Source organism: Aegilops tauschii, chromosome 7, assembly GCF_002575655.3.
Source record: "Aegilops tauschii subsp. strangulata cultivar AL8/78 chromosome 7, Aet v6.0, whole genome shotgun sequence".
NCBI classification, from domain to species: domain Eukaryota; kingdom Viridiplantae; phylum Streptophyta; class Magnoliopsida; order Poales; family Poaceae; genus Aegilops; species Aegilops tauschii.
In genome coordinates, this window is record NC_053041.3 from 160,484,151 (window position 1) to 160,506,390 (window position 22,240).

The window sequence follows — 22,240 nt, forward strand, 5'->3', positions numbered from 1 at the left end:
GGTGTCTCCGAAGGTGTTTTGTTGGGTTGGCATAGATCGAGATTAGGATTTGTCACTCAGTGTATCGGAGAGGTATCTCTGGGCCCTCTCGGTAATGCTCATCACTATAAGCCTTGCAAGCAATGTGAGTAATGAGTTAGTTGCGGGATGAAGTATTATGGAACGAGTAAAGTGACTTGCCGGTAACGAGATTGAACTAGGCAAGATGATACCGACGATCGAATCTCGGGCAAGTAACATACCGATGACAAAGGGAACAACGTATGTTGTCATGCGGTTTGACCGATAAAGATCTTCGTTGAATATGTAGGAGCCAATATGAGCATCCAGATTCTGCTATTGGTTATTAACCGAAGATGTGTCTCGGTCATGTCTACATAGTTCTCGAACCCGTAGGGTCCGCACGCTTAATGTTCAATGACGATTTATATTGTGAGTTATGTGATTTCATGTACCGAAGTTTGTTCGGAGTCCCAGATGAGATCACAGACATGACAAGGAGTCTCGAAATGGTCGAGAGGTAAAGATTCATATATTGGAAGGTTGCATTCGGAGATCGGAATGGTTCCGAGTGATTCAGGCATTTTTCCGGAGTACGGGGAGGTTACCGGAACCCCGCGGGGGAAAGATGTGGGCCTTATGGGCTATAGAAGGGAGGCTAACCAGCCCACAAGGGGCTGGTGCACCCCCCATAAGGGAGGATCCCGAATTGAACTTGGGAAGGGGGTGCCACCCCCCTTTCCTTCTCCTACTCCCTCTCCTTTCCCTTTTCCCCCTTCGGTAGAAAAAAAAGGGTGGGGTCGAATCCTACTAGGACTGGAGTCCTAGTAGGACTCCCCTCTCCCTGGCGCGCCCCTTGTTGGCAGGCCTCCTCCTCACCCTCCTTTATATACGGGGGCAGGGGGCACCCCAAAGACACAACAGACAATCTCTTAGCCGTGTGCGGTGCCCCCCTCCACAGTTACACACCTCGGTCATATCGTCGTAGTGCTTAGGCGAAGCCCTGCGCCGGTAACTTCATCATCACCTTCACCACGCCGTCGTGCTGACGGAACTCTCCCTCGGCCTCAGCTGGAGCTAGAGTTCGAGGGACGTCACCGGCTGAACGTGTGCAGATCGCGAGGTGTCGTGCGTTCGGTACTTGATCGGTTGGATCGCGAAGACATTCAACTACATCAACCGCGTTACTAAACGCTTCTTCTTTCGTTCTACGAGGGTACGTGGACACACTCTCCCCACTCGTTGCTATGCTTCTTCTAGATAGATCTTGCGTGATCATAGGCAAATTTTTTGAAATACTACGTTAACCAACAGTTCTTACCTACGGATCAAAACCACAATGATTTTTCGTCAAGTGTGTTGTTTTAACCTTCAACAAGGACCGGGCGTAGTCAAACTTGATTCAACTAAAGTTGGAGAAACAGACACCCACTAGCCACCTGTGTGCGAAGCACGGCAGTAGCACCATTCTCATGAACGTGGTCATGTAATGTCGGTCTGGGCCACTTCATCCAACAATACCGCTGAATCAAAGTAAGACGTTGCTGGTAAGCAGTATGACTATTATCGCCCACAACTCTTTGTGTTCTACTCGTTCATATAACATCTACGCATATACCTGGCTCTGATACCACTGTTGGGGAACATAGTATTTCAAAAAAAATCCTACGATCACGCAAGATCTATCTAGGAGAAGCATAGCAACGAGCGAGGAGAGTGTGTCCACGTACCCTCGTAGACCAAAAGCGGAAGCGTTTATCAACGCGGTTGATGTAGTCGTACGTCTTCACGATCCGACCGATCCTAGCACCGAATGTACGGCACCTCCGTGTTCAGCACACGTTCAGCTCAATGACATCCCTCGTACTCTTGATCCAGTTGAGGCTGAGGGAGAGTTCCATCAGCACGACGGCATGGCGATGGTGATGATGAAGTTACCGTCGCAGAGCTTTGCCTAAGCACTACGACGATATGACCAAGGTGTGTAACTGTGGAGGGGGGAACCGCACACGGCTAAGAGAAACTTTGATGTGCTATTGGGGTGCCCCCTAGCCACGTATATAAAGGAGGGAGAGGGAGAGGCAGCCGGCCCTAGGGGGCGCGCCAAGGTGTGGAGTCCTACTAGGACTCCCTAGTCCTGGTAGGATTCCACCTCCCACATGGAGTAGGAAAGGGGGGAGGGAGAAGGAAAAGGAAAGGCGGGGCCTGCCCCCTTTTCCTAGTCCTAATTGGCCTCTTGCCCAAGGGGGGCGCACCAGCCCCTTGTGGGCTGGTGTGCTTCCCTCTTATGGCCCATAAGGCCCATAACTTCTCCCGGGGGGTCTGGTAACCTCCCGGTACTCCGGAAAAATGCCCAAATCACTCGGAACCATTCCGATGTCCAAATGCAACCTTCCAATATATGAATCTTTACCTCTCGACTATTTTGAGACTCCTCGTCATGTCTGTGATCTCATCCGGGACTCCGAACAAACTTCGGTACATCAAATCACATAACTCATAATACAAATCGTCATCGAACGTTAAGCGTGTGGACCCTACGGGTTCGAGAACTATGTAGACATGACCGAGACACAACTCCGGTCGATAACCAATAGCGGAACTTGGATTCTCATATTGGCTCCTACATATTCTACGAAGATCTTTATCGGTCAAACCGCATAACAACATACGTTGTTCCCTTTGTCATCGGTATGTTACTTCCCCGAGATTCGATCGTTGATATCATCATACCTAGTTCAATCTTGTTATCCGCAAGTCTCTTTACTCATTCCGTAATGCATCATCCCGCAACTAACTCATTAGTCACATTGCTTGCAAGGCTTATAGTGATGTGCATTACTGAGAGGGCCCAGAGATACCTCTCCGATACTTGGAGTGACAAATCCTAATCTCGATCTATGCCAACTCAACAAACACCATCGGAGACACCTGTAGAGCATCTTTATAATCACACAGTTACGTTGAGATGTTTGATAGCACACAAAGTGTTGCTCCGGTATTCGGGAGTTGCATAATCTCATAGTCATAGGAACATGTATAAGTCATGAACAAAGCAATAGCAATAAAGTAAACGATCATAGTGCTAAGCTAACGGATGGGTCTTGTCCATCACATCATTCTCTAACGATGTGATGCCGTTAATCAAATGACAACACATGTCTATGGCTAGGAAACTTAACCATCTTTGATTAACGAGCTAGTCTAGTAGAGGCATAGTAGGGACACTCTGTTTGTCTCTGTATTCACACATGTACTAAGTTTCTGGTTAATACAATTCTAGCATGAATAATAAACATTTATCACGATATAAGGAAATATAAACAACAACTTTATTATTGCCCCCAGGGCATATTTCCTTCAGGTTTCCCCCTTTTATGATCACTATACGATCAGCATACGTGCTTCGTGTCATAATAGCACTGCTCCACCCAACAAGCTAAACAAGCTTAGCTGTTCAAATATGAATCTAATATTATTAAAACAGAGTCATTTAATTGGTCAGCTAAATGTTCCTAATTTAGTTTCGAAAATGCGTGTTCGCTACTCGGGTGTGTATCTCTACAGGGTGCCCACGGTGGGCCGCGGCCCACCCTGGGATTTTGGGTCAGCCCAGGCACCGATTCCCCTCTGTTCTACTGTGCGTTTCCGATCTGTACTCGCCCCCACCCGCCTGCCTCGCCCGCGACTTGCCGTCCCCGTACGGCATGACTCTAGGAGGAGACGCCGGACTAACAGGAGGTCAGGAGCCGCTCGCCCAACAGCGTCACCGCTGCCCGGGCGCCCCGCCATGCCTACCTTCCCAGTCCGTTCAGGGCTCAGGCATGCAGCACCCACTAAGCCAACCCGATTTATCCTGAGATACGTCCTCAACACTCAACAGCCACTCCTCATCACCCATTTTCTAATTGATTCATTACTCATTAGGCAGGACTGGCATTAGGGTTTGTTGTGTGCTGAGTGCTACCTACACTTAATGGTTAAGATGTATTTCAGTAATCCTTAGTACCTGTAAAGTTCACAGGTTTACAAAATTCCGGCCCTAGGAACAGACTCTAGTCATTTTGGATTGTTGGTCGTAGTGACATTGACCCAGATTACTACTGCAGGCCAGGTTTGTTGACAATTTTACATGTCTTTCTTACTCACTCGATATGATATCGAATTATTCACGTCGATTAGTTGCAAACAATAAGTGTTAGACAAACTTCTTGATTCATATTTTGGACGGTCTCTTACTGCAGTTTCAATTCTGCATACTTGTCCTAGTAAGCTCACAAGTAAATGATTGATTCACTACATCTATGCTTGCCTTGTCATATTTGTTGTCAATATTCATGGGCCACCCTGTTTCAAAATACTGGAACCATAGAGATGAGTGAATAGTATTTCTCTATGTGATCGCTACCACCATGTGTGGGCAACGAACACTGCATTGTATAGAAAGAAAGAGTCATTTCCAGCTTTACATAGACTACGATCTTTTACATGGAATACAATCTGCCTACTTGCTTTGTGTTGCACTACCAGCACTCCACCCTTGAAGCTAAACATTATTCCACTGATAATTCCTTAGTTTATTTGTTCAAATGCGAATTTGATATGATTCTAATGTTCCTACTTCAGTTTTGAAATGTGTGTCTGCCTGTTATAGAGACATAAGAGGTTTGTATTTCTATGTGTGGTCTGGTCAGCACGGTTGGGGGTGAACTTTGCATATGCAGGGGTTTATAGGGAGACACTCTTCAAGTTGAATCCGCAATGCATTCCATAGATAATCTGACTACTTTTTATGTTTTCATGAATCTCAGATCCGAACAGGATCATAATGATTATGAGCTTGCGCGCATGAAAAGAATAAAGCAGAACAATGTCATGGCTGTCAAACTTGGCATTAAGGGACTGAAATCAAGTCTGGATGCAATGCAAACGCTCTCCACCTACAGATTCATGCTCAGAATATGATCCTAATGGTGATTCTGAGCTAGAGGGAGACCTAAGTCAATGTAGCTCCCTAGTGGAGGAGTCAGAGGCAGATGCCCTATCTTATTCACCCATCAAGGTGCTTGCTCTAATTTTCCAAGGTTATATTGGTCGCACATATCTTGCAACTGATGCTTTGCATTGCTTCTACTTTGTTGCACTGCCATTAGCTTAGTTTACACATCGTGTATGTGAATACGCCCTGCCTATCCATTTTCAGTACATATTCCATCTGTCATCATACCATATTTATCCATTCAAATGTTGTTCTTGTGTATCGGACGTTCAAAAGGAAGAGGGCAATTGCTGATCGCGGAGGAGCACGAGCAAAGTATTTGGAAAAGGTAGTGACACATGATAAATCAAATAGCCCATTCGGTGTAGTTGCAATATGACCTGACCCACAAAACACCCCAAATCTAGCAGAATCTAGCCCTAGTACACTGGTCATTTCTGATGCCCCAACTCAGCAGACCCCAACTGCAGCAACCAGTATGATGATGCCAGTTGACATAGCACCAGCTCTACGACGCAAAACCCCCATTCCAGCAAAGAGTACACCAAATCCAGTTGCCAAAACCCTTTTCGAACCAGAGAGAGCCCCAATTGCAGCAAATAGGACCCATGTTCCATTTCTTCCCAGTTTAGAAGATGAAGCTTATATTGTTGTTAGGAACTTTGTGCGCATCTTTCCTTCATGGAAAGATTATACCGCAGACATAGAACAATTTCCAGTCTTCCTCCACAACTTACGCGTAACTAATGTACTAATGTTATTCATTGTAATTATTGCATATGTTTCTGCTGATAGAAGACACAAGATTTCATTCTTTTAAATAGGCGAGGACCAAACTGGATTGTCAAGACGAGCAAGGGTTGGTTGCGCTTTTCAAGCACTCGTTGATGAAGTATCGTTCCTACCTAAGGCAAGCGCACTTCGATGGCAAGCCTCTAAATGAAATTTCTGTAAAGTCTCCGGTGCTACATTTATCAGACAGTGACTGGAATAATCTTGTTACACATTGGTCTCGTCTACAGCGTAAGGTACTGTCTATGATATCACATCACAATTTGAACTACATTTCTTAATTTTCCTTAACGTCTCACTTGTATGAAAACTGTTAGCAGAAGAACATTCATTCTCAAGGGACCACAGAATCTCGCAACTATACTGCACACTGCATTGCTCTTGTGAGTACCTCTTTCCTTGTATGACCATACTTACTTTCATAGTTGTTTGATTATGTAGCATCACTGCACATGTTAGCCTCGTTATCGTCCATTTGGTGGACATTATAAGATCTGTATGGACTCTTACATAAATTTAGAATCAACCCAATGCTTTTGAAGAGGTTTATCTCTGCAGTCCTCTTGTAAGGACTAAACGTCGTCTATCACTGTACTTACATTAATAGCTACTCCCTCCGTCCCATAATATAAGAACGTTTTGTATAGTACACCAGTGTTCAAAACACTCTTGTATTATGGGAAGAGGGATTGGTTCATTGTGTAGCATTCTGCATCTTATCTCCCTCAGCCACCATTTACTAAAAAAATATCAGATCTATATTTAATCTTACCAAAAAGTTGAATACACAGACAATGCCAATGCAGAAGTGTAGCCCATTGCTCTTGTCAGTACATTTTGTCCTGTAACGCTTGTACTTCCAGGGATTGGTAGTTGATTATGAAGCATCAATCTGCATCTTATCTTCATCATCCTCTATCCCTTCCAGTATTATCATATCTATAATTACTCTCTACAAAATGTAGAGTACAGGCAATGCTTATGAAGAAGATTTTGTGCTGAAATTCTTGATTTATCCTTCCCTTGACATGGAGAAGGGCATTATAAAGCCGGTGTTAACTGTTAATGTAAGTCAGTCCTTCTAAAGCCTTTATCCTCAACTGCTGTTTAATTTGCTCATACTCCCTATCGTTTACTGGTGTTTAGTTTGCTGTTTCTATCAAAATGCATGTTCGCAACAACCGTAAGTTCCAAGTTTTACTTGTAAAACCAAATTCCTTATTGAAACCATGCACATTACCCAATACTCCCTATATGTATGCTTGTTTTTGTGGATCTATAATCCAGTGTGTGGTGAAGCAGCCCAGGTTTGCACCTTGTCATCTCCTATTTTATCCTAGTGGTGTGGCTGATGATATGAACAACATGCCATGCACATTAACCAAAATAGATACAATGTTTGTCTTTGCCCTTCATCTATGCTTGTTATGTTGACATGGTAATCCAGTAGTGTGCTGAAGCTCCCCGCATTATGAACAATGCCAAATTATGCTATTGATATTCTAAACTTACTCTTTATTTTCTAATTTGAAATTGGATGGAATTGACAGCACAATTATCATCATTGTTTATACGCATGCAAAACCTGTCATCTCTGCTTGTTTCAGGGTGATATGCCTGATGGCATGCACAAGTCTTCTGAAGTTGTGAGACAAACCCAACATATATTGCAGCAAAGAAGGCAAAACATCTTGAAGATAGCGAGACAACCACAAAGTCTTGTCTTGATGCAGTGTTCAGGTTACTGGAGACTAGCAGTCAGACAAGCTCATAGAATTCGCTGTCTGAATCAATTCGACTTCTTCAGTCCCAAGTTCTAGCAGAAATGGATTCTGCAACTCAACTTCGACTTGAAGTCCTATCTCTAAGAAAGATTGCGGAGAACACCAATGAGAACCTCATTGCTAAACAGCTACACCTGGAAGCTATGACCGACATGCTAGGCCGGTCTCACAGCCTTGCTCAGCAGCTTGCGCAGCAGTTCCCGCGCAAGGCTAACCTTTCTTGAACTATCTTGGAAGTGGTCTCGGTTCAATATTATTTTTTTACACTGCAATGCTGCCCATTTTTTGTAATCTGCTTCTTCGTTGCACTTTATGATCACTGGTGGCGAACTTCGATGCCCAGTGGAGGTAATATACCATAAATCCTTTATTGTATAGTGTAGGTTTATTCTAAGTTACTATGTCGTTATTTCTTTATTGTATACAGTAGGTTTGTTCTTAATTCCTACTAGTTACTACCATCATTCACTATCTGAAAAAATATATGATGTAGTTGACCGGGCCAAAACATTCGCCTCTAATGGGCCAGGTTTTTAGCGGGCCACAATTGGGCCTGCCTGCATCTTTCTTCGGCCCGAATGGCCTTTGGGGCCTTCACACTTTGCACCAGGCCCACAACTTACTCCGGCCTATATTCGGCCCAAATTTTAGTTGGGCCTTTTGTGGACCCAGCGCTTAGTTTGGCCCATGTAGCGTTGGCCCATTAACAGGCTGAATATTCTGCTGGTCTGTTACGGCCAGAAGAAACCATGGGCCTTTAGCAGGCCGCAATTCATGTTGGGCCGCAATTTTCACTAGTCGTCGACGGGCCTTCAGCAGGCTGAAATGTAGACCGGGCCTTTTTTGGCCCAGTTATATGACGGGCCGTTACCAGGCCGAAACATATCTCGGGCCTTAGTTGGCCCACTTATATCATGGGCCTTTAAGAGGCCGAAAGCTTAGTATAGGCATCAATGGGCCAGATTATACGACAGGCCTTTAACAGGCCCAAAGTCACGTTGGGCTGAACTGTTGCCACCTTTATCACGGGCCGTTAGTGGGCCGGATGTCGCGTCGGACCATATATAGCCCATGGGTAGCACAGGCCATTCCCAGGCCGAAAGACACACCGAGCTGAAATGGGCCCATGTCTACATCGGGCCTATAACAGGCCGAAAGTCACTGGGCCGTAATTGGGCCCAAATATTCGGCGAACAATTAACGGGCCAGATCTGGCTTTGGGCCGTAAATGGGCCTTTATTAAACAGGCCGTTATTGGGCTGGCCCACTAGTACCTGAGTAAGTACTACGGGCCTTTGACTGGGACGGCCATTTTAACCTATATGGGCCTCTGTTGGGCCCTGCCATGTGTCGACATATCATAGGCATGTCTCCTCCAATGGATGGACGACATCTGGCCCACCGAGGAGCAAACACGTGTTTCCTCCGACCAATGAGAATTTTACACGTGGAAAATCCCAATTGGTCCGGGCTGTTAATGGGTTATCGGGTCCAAAACTAGACCCGATAGCTTAACGGCAACCTGTTACGGTCGATGCCACGTGTCGGTCACCCTTGACGAAAGCACTTCTATGACACGCGGTTTATCGTCATGGAAGCGGACACTTCTGTGATGATAATTTTGGTAATTTCATGGAACACTTCTATGACAGCACAGGTATGAGTATCTTGATTCTGTCATAAAATCGTCATGGTTGTACATGCATGACACAAAACGTGACCTATGTGACAAACACGTATCATCACGGAAGTGTATTTTTTTGTAGTGTAACTACTCACAAATGATAATCATGCTCAAGATCAGAGGGGTATTAAATAGCATATTGGATCTGAACATATACTCTTCCACCAAATAAACCATATAGTAATAAACTACAAGATGTAATCAACACTACTAGTCACCCAGAAGCACCAATCTATAGTTCTGGTATCAAGATTGAACACAAGAGATGAACTAGGGTTTGAGATGAGATGGTGTTGTTGAAGATGTTGATGAAGATTGCCCTCCCCAAGATGGGAGAGTTGTTGGTGATGATGATGACGATGATTTCCCTCTCCGGGAGGGAAGTTCCCCCGGTGTAATTGCTCCGCCGAAGGGCAAAAGTGCTCCTACCCAAGTTCCGCCTTGAGACGGCGGCGCTCCGTCCCAAAAGTCCTCCTCTTATTTTTTTTTTCTAGGTAAAAATGACCTATATACTAGAAGATGGGTACCGGAGGTGGGCCTGGTTGAGCACAACCCACCAGGGCGCGCCTGGGCTCCCTGGCGCGCCCAAATGGGTTGTGCCCACCTGGTAGGCCCCCTCTGGTAGTTATTTGCTCCAATATTCTTCAAATATTCAAGAAACAATCTCCGTGAAGTTTCAGCTTGTTTGGAATTGTGTAGAATAGGTAGCCTGACATAGCTTTTCCAGGTCCAGATTTCTAGTTGCCGGAATTCTCCCTCTTTGTGTGTACCTTGCAAATTATGAGAGAGAAGGCATTAGAATTACTCCAAAAAGTATTATTACGCATAAAAATATCATAAATAACAGTAGGAAAACATGATGCCAAATGGACGTATCAACTCCCCCAAGCTTAGACCTCGCTTGTCCTCAAGCGAAAACCGAAATCGAAAAACATGTCCACATGCTTAGAGAGAGAGGTGTCGATAAAAAAAAAATACAGACATAGAAGCATCATGTAGATTATTATAACAGCAACAAATTTAATCATAAGACTTTTATCACAGAACTTCTCATGAATAAGTAACAGTTCATCACACAATCGAAGTTTAAAGTATAAACTCTATTAGAAACCAACAAACTATGTTCTCAGTCAACTTTGCAACTACAAATCATCATCTTTTCAGGAAGGGTCACGTATCGGAGCCTTTAGGCAATTTCACATACTCAACCATCATATAGTCTTCTATGATTGCTAACACTCACCGCATACACATGAGCAAAATGTTTCAACCAGACACATAGAAAGATGGGGGCTTATAGTTTCGCCTCCCAATGTATTCACCTCGAGGGTGACGTCAACAATAATAACTCATGCCACCCATATTCAACTGGACATATGTGCCTAGATCTTTCCTCATCACATGATGCTTGCCAAAGGAGAAAATAAAAAGGAATAGATAGAAAACTTTGACTATTTGCATAAAATTAAATACATAAAAGTAAAAGATAGGCCCTTCGCAGAGGGAAGCAGAGGTTGCCATGCGCTTATTTGTTTATATGTTCAACCCCTTAGTGCAAAAGAACGTCACGTTGCATTGCCCCTTGTGATAGCGACCTTTATTATGCAGTCTGTCGATTTTATTCTTCACCATCACAAGTTCGTGCAATGCTCAATTTTCTCTTACACTAAACGATCTCACACATTTAGAAGCAATTTTTATTGCCCTTTTGCACCGATGACAACTTACTTGGGGGATGTTTCTCAATCTCTATGTAGAGGTATGGTGGACACTTGAAAATAAGATTTGGGTTTAAGGGTTTTTGGATGCACAATTAGTATCTCTACTTAGTGCGGAAATTTTGGCTAGCAAAGATAGGGAGCAAGCACCACATGTTAAAGGATCTAGGACAATATGACTTCTATGTGAATATGAACAAACATAAATCATTAAGTTGTCTTCCTTGTCCAACGTCAACAATTTTGTCATATAATATTTTGATGGGGTCTCACAATCTTAAAAGATTTCTAGGATAGTATATTTATATGTGATCTTCTCTTCACTTATTCATTCTTTCATGAGTTGCATCATTGACCAATGCTATGTTTGTCAATCTCTAATAAAATTTTCTACTTGTACTTTTCCTTATGTGGTGCCATCACCTACCATAAGATTAGCATATGATCTTTTTCTTTTATTTCCTTTCTTTTTATTTATATCCTTTATTTTTATTGCAACATGAAAGTAAAGAAAGCAAAAATTCAAACTAAACTTTATTATATATCTTGCACATGATTACAAGGATAGATCACTAAGCAAGCTCTCGAAAAGAAAGGAGCGAACTAAACATTTATCCATCTAAAACAAAAGATTAAACTAAAATAAGTAAAGACAAAAGATAGTGGGGATGACACGATACCGGGGCACCTCCCCCAAGCTTGGCGGAATCCAAGGGGAGTGCCCATACCCGATACTCAATTTTCCTTTGGTGGTGAAGAAGAAGAAGGTGGTGATGAAGTAGAGATCCTGTCCTTCAAGATCAAGAGATTTTCCAATCTACGTATGATGCTCCGAAGGAAGATGATGTGCTCTTGATGTAGAATATTTTCACGAGTGAGGTATTTATTCTGCACATGGACCATTTCAATGATCCGAAAGGCTGCAATCTCAGTAGGGGTAAGATGAGCAAGGTAAGGCTTAAGGATATCTTTTTCTTCCTCCTCGACTGGCAGTGCTTGTTCTACCAGCGAGGGTGGATCTACAGTAGCCTCCTTACCCTTGTCTCCCTTGACAGCGTCCGTGGGCTCCTCCCTCTTCAGCTCAATCTTCATGAGCCAAGCATCTTCTTCCATGTTGTTGGAGGAGGAGGAAGACATGATGCCTGGCTTGATAGATCTGACCAAAAACAGCAAGAAAAGAGAACAAAAGAGTTTTCCGCGATACGGTGGTCAACAGGTTCGGGGAGTATATAAAGAATTTTTTATCTTGGGGGACAAGCAAACGGAAGAAAAACGGAGTCTGGAAGGTGTCCCAGGTGGGCACTACCCACCTGGGCACGCCTGGCCAGCCAGGCGCGCCCTGGTGTCTTGTGCCCACCAGGGTACGCTTCCTGGAAGTTTCTTATTTTCCTAATTTTCCAAATATTCCAAAACTGACAAAAAATATTTTTGCAGATTTTTCGGAGTTCGGTTACTTACCGTATCATGTACCTCCTTATTTTAATGATTCTGGAGTGTTCCGGAAGGATTCTTTTATGTGCTCTTCCAGTGTCAAAGTTTGGATAATATTGCTTTCAACAATAATGGGCGTACCTGAGATATAATGTTTTATTCGTTGCCCATTCACAAGCTTCGGGTTAGTACCTTCGGCATTGTTTATTTTGATAGCTCCAGATCGATAAACCTCCTCGATGACATAGGGGCCTTCCCATTTGGAGAGAAGTTTTCCTGCAAAGAGCTTGAAACGAGAGTTGTACAAAAGAACATATTCTCCGACTTTGAACTCATGCTTTTGGATTCTTTTATCATGCCATCTTTTAACTTTTTATTTGAATAACTTGGCATTTTCATAAGATTGGGTTCTCCATTCATCTAATGAGCTAATATCAAATAACCTCTTTTCACCGGCAAGTTTGAAATAATAATTGAGTTCTTTGATTGCCCAATATGCTTTATATTCTAACTCAAGAGGCAAATGACAAGCTTTTCCATAAACCATTTTATAAGGAGATATACCCATATGATTTTTGTAAGCTGTTCTGTAAGCCCAAAGTGCATCATCTAATTTCTTAGACCAATTCTTTCAGGACCTATTGACAGTCTTTTGCAAAATCAACTTTATTTCTCTATTGCTAAATTCAACTTGACCACTAGACTGAGGATGATAGGGTGATGGAATTCTATGGTTAACATCATACTCGGCAAGCATTTTACGGAAAGCACCATTAATAAAGTGTGAACCACCATCAGTCATTAAATATCTAGGGACTCCAAATCTTGGGAAAATAACTTCCTTAAGCATTTTAATAGAGGTTTTGTGATCATCACTACTGGTTGGAATAGCTCCTATCCGTTTAGTAACATAATCAACAGTAACCAAAATATGTGTATACCCGTTAGAGGAAGGAAAAAGTCCCATGTAAACAAATCCCCAAACATCAAATGGTTCAAAAGCAAGTGAATAATTCATAGGCATTTCTTGACGCTTACCGATATTACCTATTCTTTAAACTTACGGGCATCCTTGAAAAGAGTAGGCCAATAAAATTCAGATTGCAATACCTTATGAGCAGTTCTATCTCCAGAATGATGCCCTCCATAAGCTTCGGAGTAACATTGTCGTAGGATTTATCCATGTTCATGCTCAGGTACACAACGTTAATAATACCATCTACTCCTTTATAAAGATGTGGGTCATCCCAAAAGTAATGTCTTAAATCATAGAAGAATATTTTCTTTTGCTGGTATGTAAAGCAAGGTGGTAAATATTTAGGAACAATGTAATTAGCATAGTCAGCATACCAAGGAGTATTATGAGCAACATTTATTGCAGCTAACTGCTCATCAGGAAAACTATCATCAATAGGTAGTGGGTCATCAAGCACAATTTCAAGCCTAGACAAGTTATCAGCTATGGGGTTCTCAGCTCCTTTCCTATCAGTGATATGTAAATCAAATTCTTGTAACAAGAGAACCAATCGAATAAGTCTAGGTTTAGCATCTTTCTTTCCCATAAGATATTTAATAGCAGGATGACCGGTGTGAACAATCACTTTTGAATCAACAATGTAAGATCTAAATTTATCACAAGCAAACACCACTGCTAAGAATTCTTTTTCAGTAGTTGCATAATTTCTTTGAGCACTGTCTAGAGTTTTACTAGCATAATGAATAACATTCAGTTTCTTATCAACTCTTTGTCCTAGAACAACACCAACAACATAATCACTAGCATCACACATAATTTCAAAAGGCAAGTTCCAATCAGGTGGTTGAAAAATAGGTGCAGAAATTAAGGTTTTCTTGAGTGTTCAAAGGCTTCTAAACAATCATCATCAAAAACAAAAGGAATATCCTTTTGCAAAAGATTTGTAAGAGGCCTAGAAATTTTAGAGAAGTCTTTGATAAATCTCCTATAGAAACCAGCATGACCTAGGAAACTACGAATACCTTTGATATCTTTAGGACATGGAATTTTCTCAATTGCATCAACCTTAGATTTGTCCACTTCAATACATCTTTCAGAAATTTTATGACCCAAGACAATACCTTCATTAACCATAAAGTGACACTTCTCCCAATTCAAGACAAGATTTGTTTGTTCACATCTCTGCAAAACTCGATCAAGATTGCTTAAACAATCATCAAAAGACTTCCCATAAACAGAGAAGTCATCCATGAAAACCTCTACAATCTTTTCACAAAAGTCAGAGAATATAGCAGTCATACATATTTGAAAGGTAGCAGGTGCAGTGCATAAACCAAAAGGCATACGTCTATAAACATAAGTTCCAAAGGGACAAGTAAAAGTGGTCTTTTCTTGATCAGGTTGAGAAACAAGTATTTGTGAAAAACTAGAATACCCATCAAGGAGGCAAAAGTGTGTGCGCTTAGATAATCTTTCTAACATTCGACCAAGAAAAAGCACAGGGTAATGATCTTTTCTAGTTGCTTTGTTTAATTTTTTTAAATCAATTACCATTCTATGGCCTGTAACAATTCTTTGTGGAATAAGTTCATTCTTATCATTAGGAACAATAGTAATACCTCCTTTCTTAGGAACACAATGAACAGGACTTACCCTCTACTATCAGCTATAGGATAGATTATGCCTGCTTCCAGAAGTTTTAATATTTCCGTTCTTACCACTTCTTTCATCTTCGGATTTAACCGACGTTGGTGATCAACAATGGGTTTAGCATCAGGTTCCATATTAATCTTGTGCTGACATAGAGTGGGACTAATGCCCTATAAATCATCAAGAGTTTACCCAATAGCAGCTCGGTGCCTCCTTAGAACTTTCAATAATCTTTCTTCTTCATGTTCTAAAAGGTTAGCACTACTAATAACATGATATATCTTATTTTCATCAAGATAAGCATATTTCAAAGTATCTGGTAATTGTTTTAATTCAAACACAGCATCACCTTTAGGTGGAGGAGGACCTCCTAGAGTTTCAATAGGCAAATTTTGTTTAAGCAGAGGACATTGTTCAAATAAATCTTATCTATTTCATTTCTCTCATGCATATGTAAATCATTTTCATGGTATAGCAAATATTGTTCTAAAGGATCAGTAGGAGGCACAACAACAGAAGCAAGACCAATTATTTCACCCTTACTAGGCAATTCTTTTTCATGAAGCTTTCTACTAAACTTGGAAAATTAAAACTCATGAGACTCATCACCAAAGCTAACACCGACAGTTTGTTTCTCACAATCTATCTTAGCATTAACGGTATTCAAGAAAGGTCTACCAAAGATAATGGGACAAAATTCATCTTGTGGGGAACCAAGAACAAGAAAATCAGTAGGGTATTTTATTTTCCCACACAAGACTTCAACATCTCTAACAATCCCAATTGGTGATATAGTGTCTCTATTAGCAAGTTTAATAGTAACATCTATGTCTTCTATCTCTGCGGGTGCTATGTCATTCATAATTCTTGATATAAGGAGTAAGGAATAGCACTGACACTAGCACCTATGTCACATAGACCATGATAACAGTGATCTCCTATTTTAACTGAGACAACAATCATGCTAACAACAGGTCTATGATTATCCTTTTTATCCGGTTTGGCAATTCTAGCAGCTTCTTCACAGAAGTAAATAACATGCCCATCTATGTTTTCTTCCAGGAGATCCTTAATCATAGCAACACTAGGTTCTACTTTAATTTGTTTAGCGGATTTAGGTGTTCTAATATAACTTTTGTTAACCACAGTTGAAACTTTAGCATGTTCCTTTATCCTAACAGGGAAAGGTGGTTTCTCAATATAAGCAGTAGGAACAACTGGATTAACATTATAAAGTATAGTTTCTTCTTTAATTGGTACCGGTTCTTTAATTTCTTATTTAATAGGTGGGTGATATTTGAACCACTTCTCCTTAGGGAGATCAACATTAGTAGCAAATGATTCTCAAAAGGAAGCTACTATCTCAGAGCCAAGTCCATATTTAGTGTTAAACTTTTGAAAAGCATCGGTATTCATAAAAGATTTAACACAATCATACTTAAGCTTAATACCTGACTCTTTACCTTCGTCAAGTTCCCAGTCTTCAGAGTTGCGTTTAATTCTTTCCAAAAGATCCCACCGGAATTCAATAGTCTTCTTCATAAAAGAACCAGTACAAGAAGTATCAAGCATGGATTGATCATCACGAGAAAGCCGAGCATAAAAGTTCTGAATAATAATTTCTCTCGAGACCTCATGATTGGGGCATGAATATAACATTGACTTAGGCCTCCCCAATCTAGAGCGATACATTCTCCTTCATGAGGCCAAAAATTATATATATAATTCCGATCACGATGAACTAGATGCATAGGATAATTTTTTTGGTGGAACTCCAATTTAAATCAATTCCAATTCCAAGATTGAATATCATCGCATAGCCTATACCATGCGAATGCTTTTCCCTTCAAAGATAACGGGAAAACCATTTTCATAACTTCATCTCCGGGTAAACCTGCAGGCTTAAACAATCCACAAATTTGTTCCACATATATCAAGTGCATATCAGGATGTTCTGTTCCATCTCCTGCATAAGGATTTGCTAGCAGTTGTTCTATCATACCCAAAGGAATTTCATATTCAATATTTTCAGTAGGTGCAGTAGGTTGAGGGGTAGCTAATTGTGGTTCCGATCGAGGTGAAGATACCCCGAACAAACCCCTCAAAGGATTGTTTTCCATAGTAACAAGTGACAATAAATTTCAGCACACTATATAAATATTTCCTTACCAAAGGCGCTTCACTCTCCGGCAACTGCGCCCGAAAATAGCCTTGATGACCCACAAGTATAGGGGATCAATTGTAACTCTTTTAGATAAGTAAGAGTGTCAAACCCAACAAGAAGCAGAAGGAAATGACATGTGGTTTTCGGCAAGGTAATGTCTGCAAGTGTTGAAATTGTAAGTAGCAAAGTAGTTTGATAGCAAGATAATTTGTAACGAGCAAGTAACGATAGTAGTAACCAAAGTGCAGCAAGGTAGCCCAATCCTTTTGAGGCAAAGGACAGGCCAAAACGGTCTCTTATGATAATCAAAGCGTTCTTGAGGGTACACGGGAATTTCATCTAGTCACTTTCACCATGTTGGTTCGATTTGTGTTTGCTACTTTGGTAATTTGATATGTGGGTGGACCGGTGCTTAGGTGCTGTTCTTACTTGAACAAGCCTCCTACTTATGATTAACCCTCCCTCAAGCATCCGCAACTATGAGAAAAGTATTAAGAATAAATTCTAACCATAGCATTAAACTTTTGGATCCAATTGATCCCTTACGGAATAGCGCATAAACCTGTTTAAGCTTCTGTCACTCTCGCAACCCATCATCTACTTACTACTCCACAATGCATTCCCTTAGGCCCAAATGTGGTGAAGTGTCATGTAGTCGATGTTCACATGACACCACTAAGGGAATCACAACACACTTACTATCAAAATATCGAACACATATCAAGTTCACATGATTACTTGCAACATGATTTCTCCCGTGTCCTCAAGAACAAAAGTAACCAATCACAAATGATAATCATGCTCAAGATCAGAGGGGTATTAAATAGCATATTGGATCTAAACATATAATCTTCTACCAAATAAACCATATAGTAATCAACTACAAGATGTAATCAACACTACTAGTCACCGACACGCACCAATCTATAGTTTCGGTAATAAGATTGAACACAACAGATGAACTAGGGTTTGAGATGAGATGGTGCTGTTGAAGATGTTGATGGAGATTGCCCTCCCCAAGATGGGAGGGTTGTTGGTGATGATGATGACGATGATTTCCCTCTCTGGGAGGGAAGTTCCCCCGGCGGAATCGCTCCACCGGAGGGCAAAAGTGCTCCTGCCCAAGTTCCGCCTTGAGATGGCGGCGCTCCATCCCGAAAGTCCTCCCCTTATTTTTACTAGGTCAAAATGACCTATATACCAGAAGATGGGCACCGGAGGTGGGCTTGGGTGAGCACAACCCACCAGGGCGTGACTGGGCTCCCTGGCGCGCCCAGGTGAGTTGTGCCCACCTGGTGGGCCCCCTCTGGTAGTTATTTGCTCCAATATTCTTCAAATATTTAATTAAAATCTCTGTGAAGATTCACCTGGTTTGGAGCTGTGCAGAATAGGTAGCCTGACATAGCTTTTCTAGGTCCAGATTTCCAGCTGCCGGAATTCTCCCTCTTTGTGTGTACCTTGCAAATTATGAGAGAAAAGGCATTAGAATTACTCCAAAAAGCATTATTATGCTTTACAACATCATAAATAACAGTAGGAAAACATGATGCAAAATGGACGTATCAGTGTCTTAGGAATTCAAACTTTGAATTATGCTTAAGCATCAGTCATGTTAGACGCATACTAGCGGGGAATTTGGACTCCCTGGGAACACTTTAGTCCTCTTGATTCCAACAACCATTATTCTACGTCTCATCCTGTTGTCACTTTACTCTTGAATTTTGTTATTGTGTTCGCAACAACCTCGCAATATTTCAAAAGGTTATTTCATTGCTTTCCCGTTTCAATGCATGTTTAAAAATATGATAAATGCTAACTACAAAAGCTTTAGCATTTGTCTAAAGAGGCACTTTTACTATTTTATGTATTTTCCAAATTACTCTTGAGTGATGACACACATGTTATGAGTAGTGAATATAATGTTAATGTGGAGATTATGTGTGTTGCCATGACAATAGATTGCTAGTAATATTTCCATATATTCTTTTTTTTAACCTAAGGTAATTACATATATCAATACATATCTTATTTTAACCATGAATGTAACATTCCTTTTCTCGTTGTATATGTGACTTTTTATGATCCACAAAAGGAGAAGGAATGTGAACTAGAGATTGTTATGTGTAATGTATATTTCTGTATTTGGTTGACTAGATATTAAAAATTGCTTGCCAGAATTTAAATCTAACTTGTATCCTAAAAGAAATCTTATCATCGTCTATCTACAAAATGATATATACAATGGCTAACCTTGTGAAAGGAAGGTGGCGCACAAAACGCCCCCTTTTGGCCCGCAAGATAAGCACATAGCCACGCATAGCTGGAGGCGTGGGTAGATACATGTATCTTGTGCCAGCTTTTTGAGAAAAAGCAAATAGGTTGGTCGATCCTGGCATGCATACTTACCTACACCAATACACGACACTCCGGAAAGTAAGTAAAGCCAAGAAACTGATCTATATCTCCAGACATATACCAGTGACGTGCATCTTTGTACATACATGTGTGCATGCCCACAGAGCGTAAATTATACTGATCCCACACATGCATGCGGGAATTCAGAAGTGGTTGCACACTTACCCAGTAGTAACTGATCCAAAGGTGTTGTTTTCATGGGGGGATAGATGAGAGAGAGAGAGATGTGATTGTTACTAACACTCATAGGCACCACCTTGTACCCATCATATTGAACATCCATCAAAGACATCTCCTTGTCACATATTTTTATAGAACGCACATGGTTTACATGTAAACCTACAAAGGTTGTGTCTAGTTTATGACTGCATAGGATGGAATATGTAAACCAACATATTTCACCTCAAATCTTGTATATGGATATGAATGCATAGGGTGGAATGCATACATAGGATACATAGTAAACGACACATGTTTGCTTTGCATCACAAAGCCATGCACTAGCAATAGATTAAGGAATATAATGGTATGCATATGTTAACAAGAATGGCAAGAAACCAAAAGTGTTCAATCTGGCATGACTTTTCTTGGATAGGTTCGAGAAACCTAGCACCTGTCACCACTAGGGCATGGCGCCCATAGCAAGATAAGCAGCACACAGTTGTAAAGGTTCGGAACCTATCTCTATCTATCTATCTAAATCGTATACATCCATCCATTGCCAGTAAGAACAAATTAAACAAAGCCCCCAAAATGCCAAGGCTTCTCTGGCAAGTTTCTTATCAGTACACACATTCGATCCTATTTAAGCACCTCCCTCAGATATCTCTAGATATCATTGAGTTCCTTCCATACATACAGACATCTCTATCATTTCCCCCAATACTTGTTCCACCCCAGCACCCTTTCAAGAAAGAGCATCCCCCATGGCAGCCCACCTTCATGTTCAACATCAACAACAACACCTGAATCTTCCGGCGGGGTTCAGGTTTCACCCAACAGATGTGGAAATCATCACCTTCTACCTAGTCCACAAGGTTCTGAAGAAACCCTTCGACGTGATAGTAATCGAGGAGGTGGATCTGAACAAATGTGAGCCATGGGATCTCCCAAATAATGTAAATATGGGGGAGAAGGACCAATACTTCTTCTCCAAGAAGGACCTCAAGTACCCCACCGGGGTACGCACCAACCGGGCCACGAACGCTGGATATTGGAAGGCCACTGGAAAGGACAAGGAGATTGTCCACCCACCGACCATGAGTCTCGTCGGCATGAAGAAGACTCTGGTCTTTTACAAGGGCAGAGCCCCCAGGGGGGAGAAGACAAACTGGATCATGCACGAGTACAGACTCGAGATGGGAAAGCAACACACACCAGACCTGCCCACCGACATCGTGAGAGCCGCCTCCATTAATGCAACTTCCAAGGTATTTCCAAACCTTTACTAGTAGTACTCATGACTGATGAATACACATGTACATAAATATCCAGCTACTCACCATTTTTTATTAGCACTAATTTAGTTTATGTATGTTGGTAGGAGGAGTATGTTGTTTGTAGAATCTTCCATAAGAGCACTGGACTAAAGAAGGTGGTGATGCCTTCATATTCCATGCCCATTCCCATGTCCATGGGGGAAGAGCAACAACAGGGCTTCCTCGAATCTAATACCCTAGCTCCTCTCATGGACTATGATGTGCCATCGTCATTAGCGCCACTGCCGCCGCTGCCTGCAGCTTCTTTGTACCAGATGCATAACTTCGGGGCTGGAGCCTCTATGATGGGCAGTGCGGTGCTTCCAATGATGAATAACCAATACTTTGAAAATCATCACCACCAGATGATGGTCGCCCCACCACAGTCATCAATGTCGTTCTACAACAATCAGCAGCAGCAGATGATGCATATGAGTGCAGAGCTGGACTTCATGGTCGGGGTTGATCCTGGGAGCGGCACATCATCTATAGTGTCACATGAGGATGTTCTAACTGGGACGAGCAACAACATTCAGGGAAATGCTGGTGCAACAATCTCCGGTGAGATCTCGTCGGTCAACATGGGTATGGATGGCATGTGGAACTACTGATGATCAAATGATCTGCGAGAATATATAAATGTGTTCATGCATAAAATAAGCATCCACCAAAAGATCAGTTGATATATACCAACATCTATATTGGTTTGTACTGCATTTTATTTTCATCATGGTCACAAGAGAGTTTGTATGCATTGGCTTGCTTGGCCTTCTTTTCTTCTTACATTATTGTGTATATGTGTACTGGCTTGTATGTGCACCATCAACTGGTGTATACCTAGCTACATTTGCATGCGTTGTTAAATACCTGACAATGTGTCATGCATGTTTTAAACCTATGTGGAATAAACTATTTTGTTTAATTATGAATATTTTTAATGTATTATTGTGAATTTGGTTACATATGTGTATTTTATTGTAGTAGAATTTGGGCATGCACCCATCTACAGGGATTTCCATCCACTGTATGAACTCTTATGTCCACTTTGATTTTTTTTAGATGCATTGGTTAATTTTTTTAAGAAACTGAATGTGTATGTCTATTTATATCCTAGTCGCTTTGATGATAAATGGCAAAGCCATCCGTAAG

At 41.5% G+C, this 22,240-nt stretch overlaps 1 protein-coding gene across 1 annotated transcript; it reads left to right on the forward strand.

Moving 5' to 3' along the window:
- The first annotated feature begins 20,454 nt into the window (after positions 1–20,454).
- On the forward strand, positions 20,455–22,020 carry LOC109751544 (NAC domain-containing protein 20-like). The gene is made up of 2 exons (XM_020310425.4): positions 20,455–21,043; positions 21,157–22,020. Exons 1-2 carry the CDS (start codon positions 20,540–20,542, stop codon positions 21,700–21,702), a joined length of 1,050 nt encoding a protein of 349 aa, XP_020166014.1. The 5' UTR covers positions 20,455–20,539; the 3' UTR covers positions 21,703–22,020.
- The last annotated feature ends 220 nt before the right edge of the window (positions 22,021–22,240 follow it).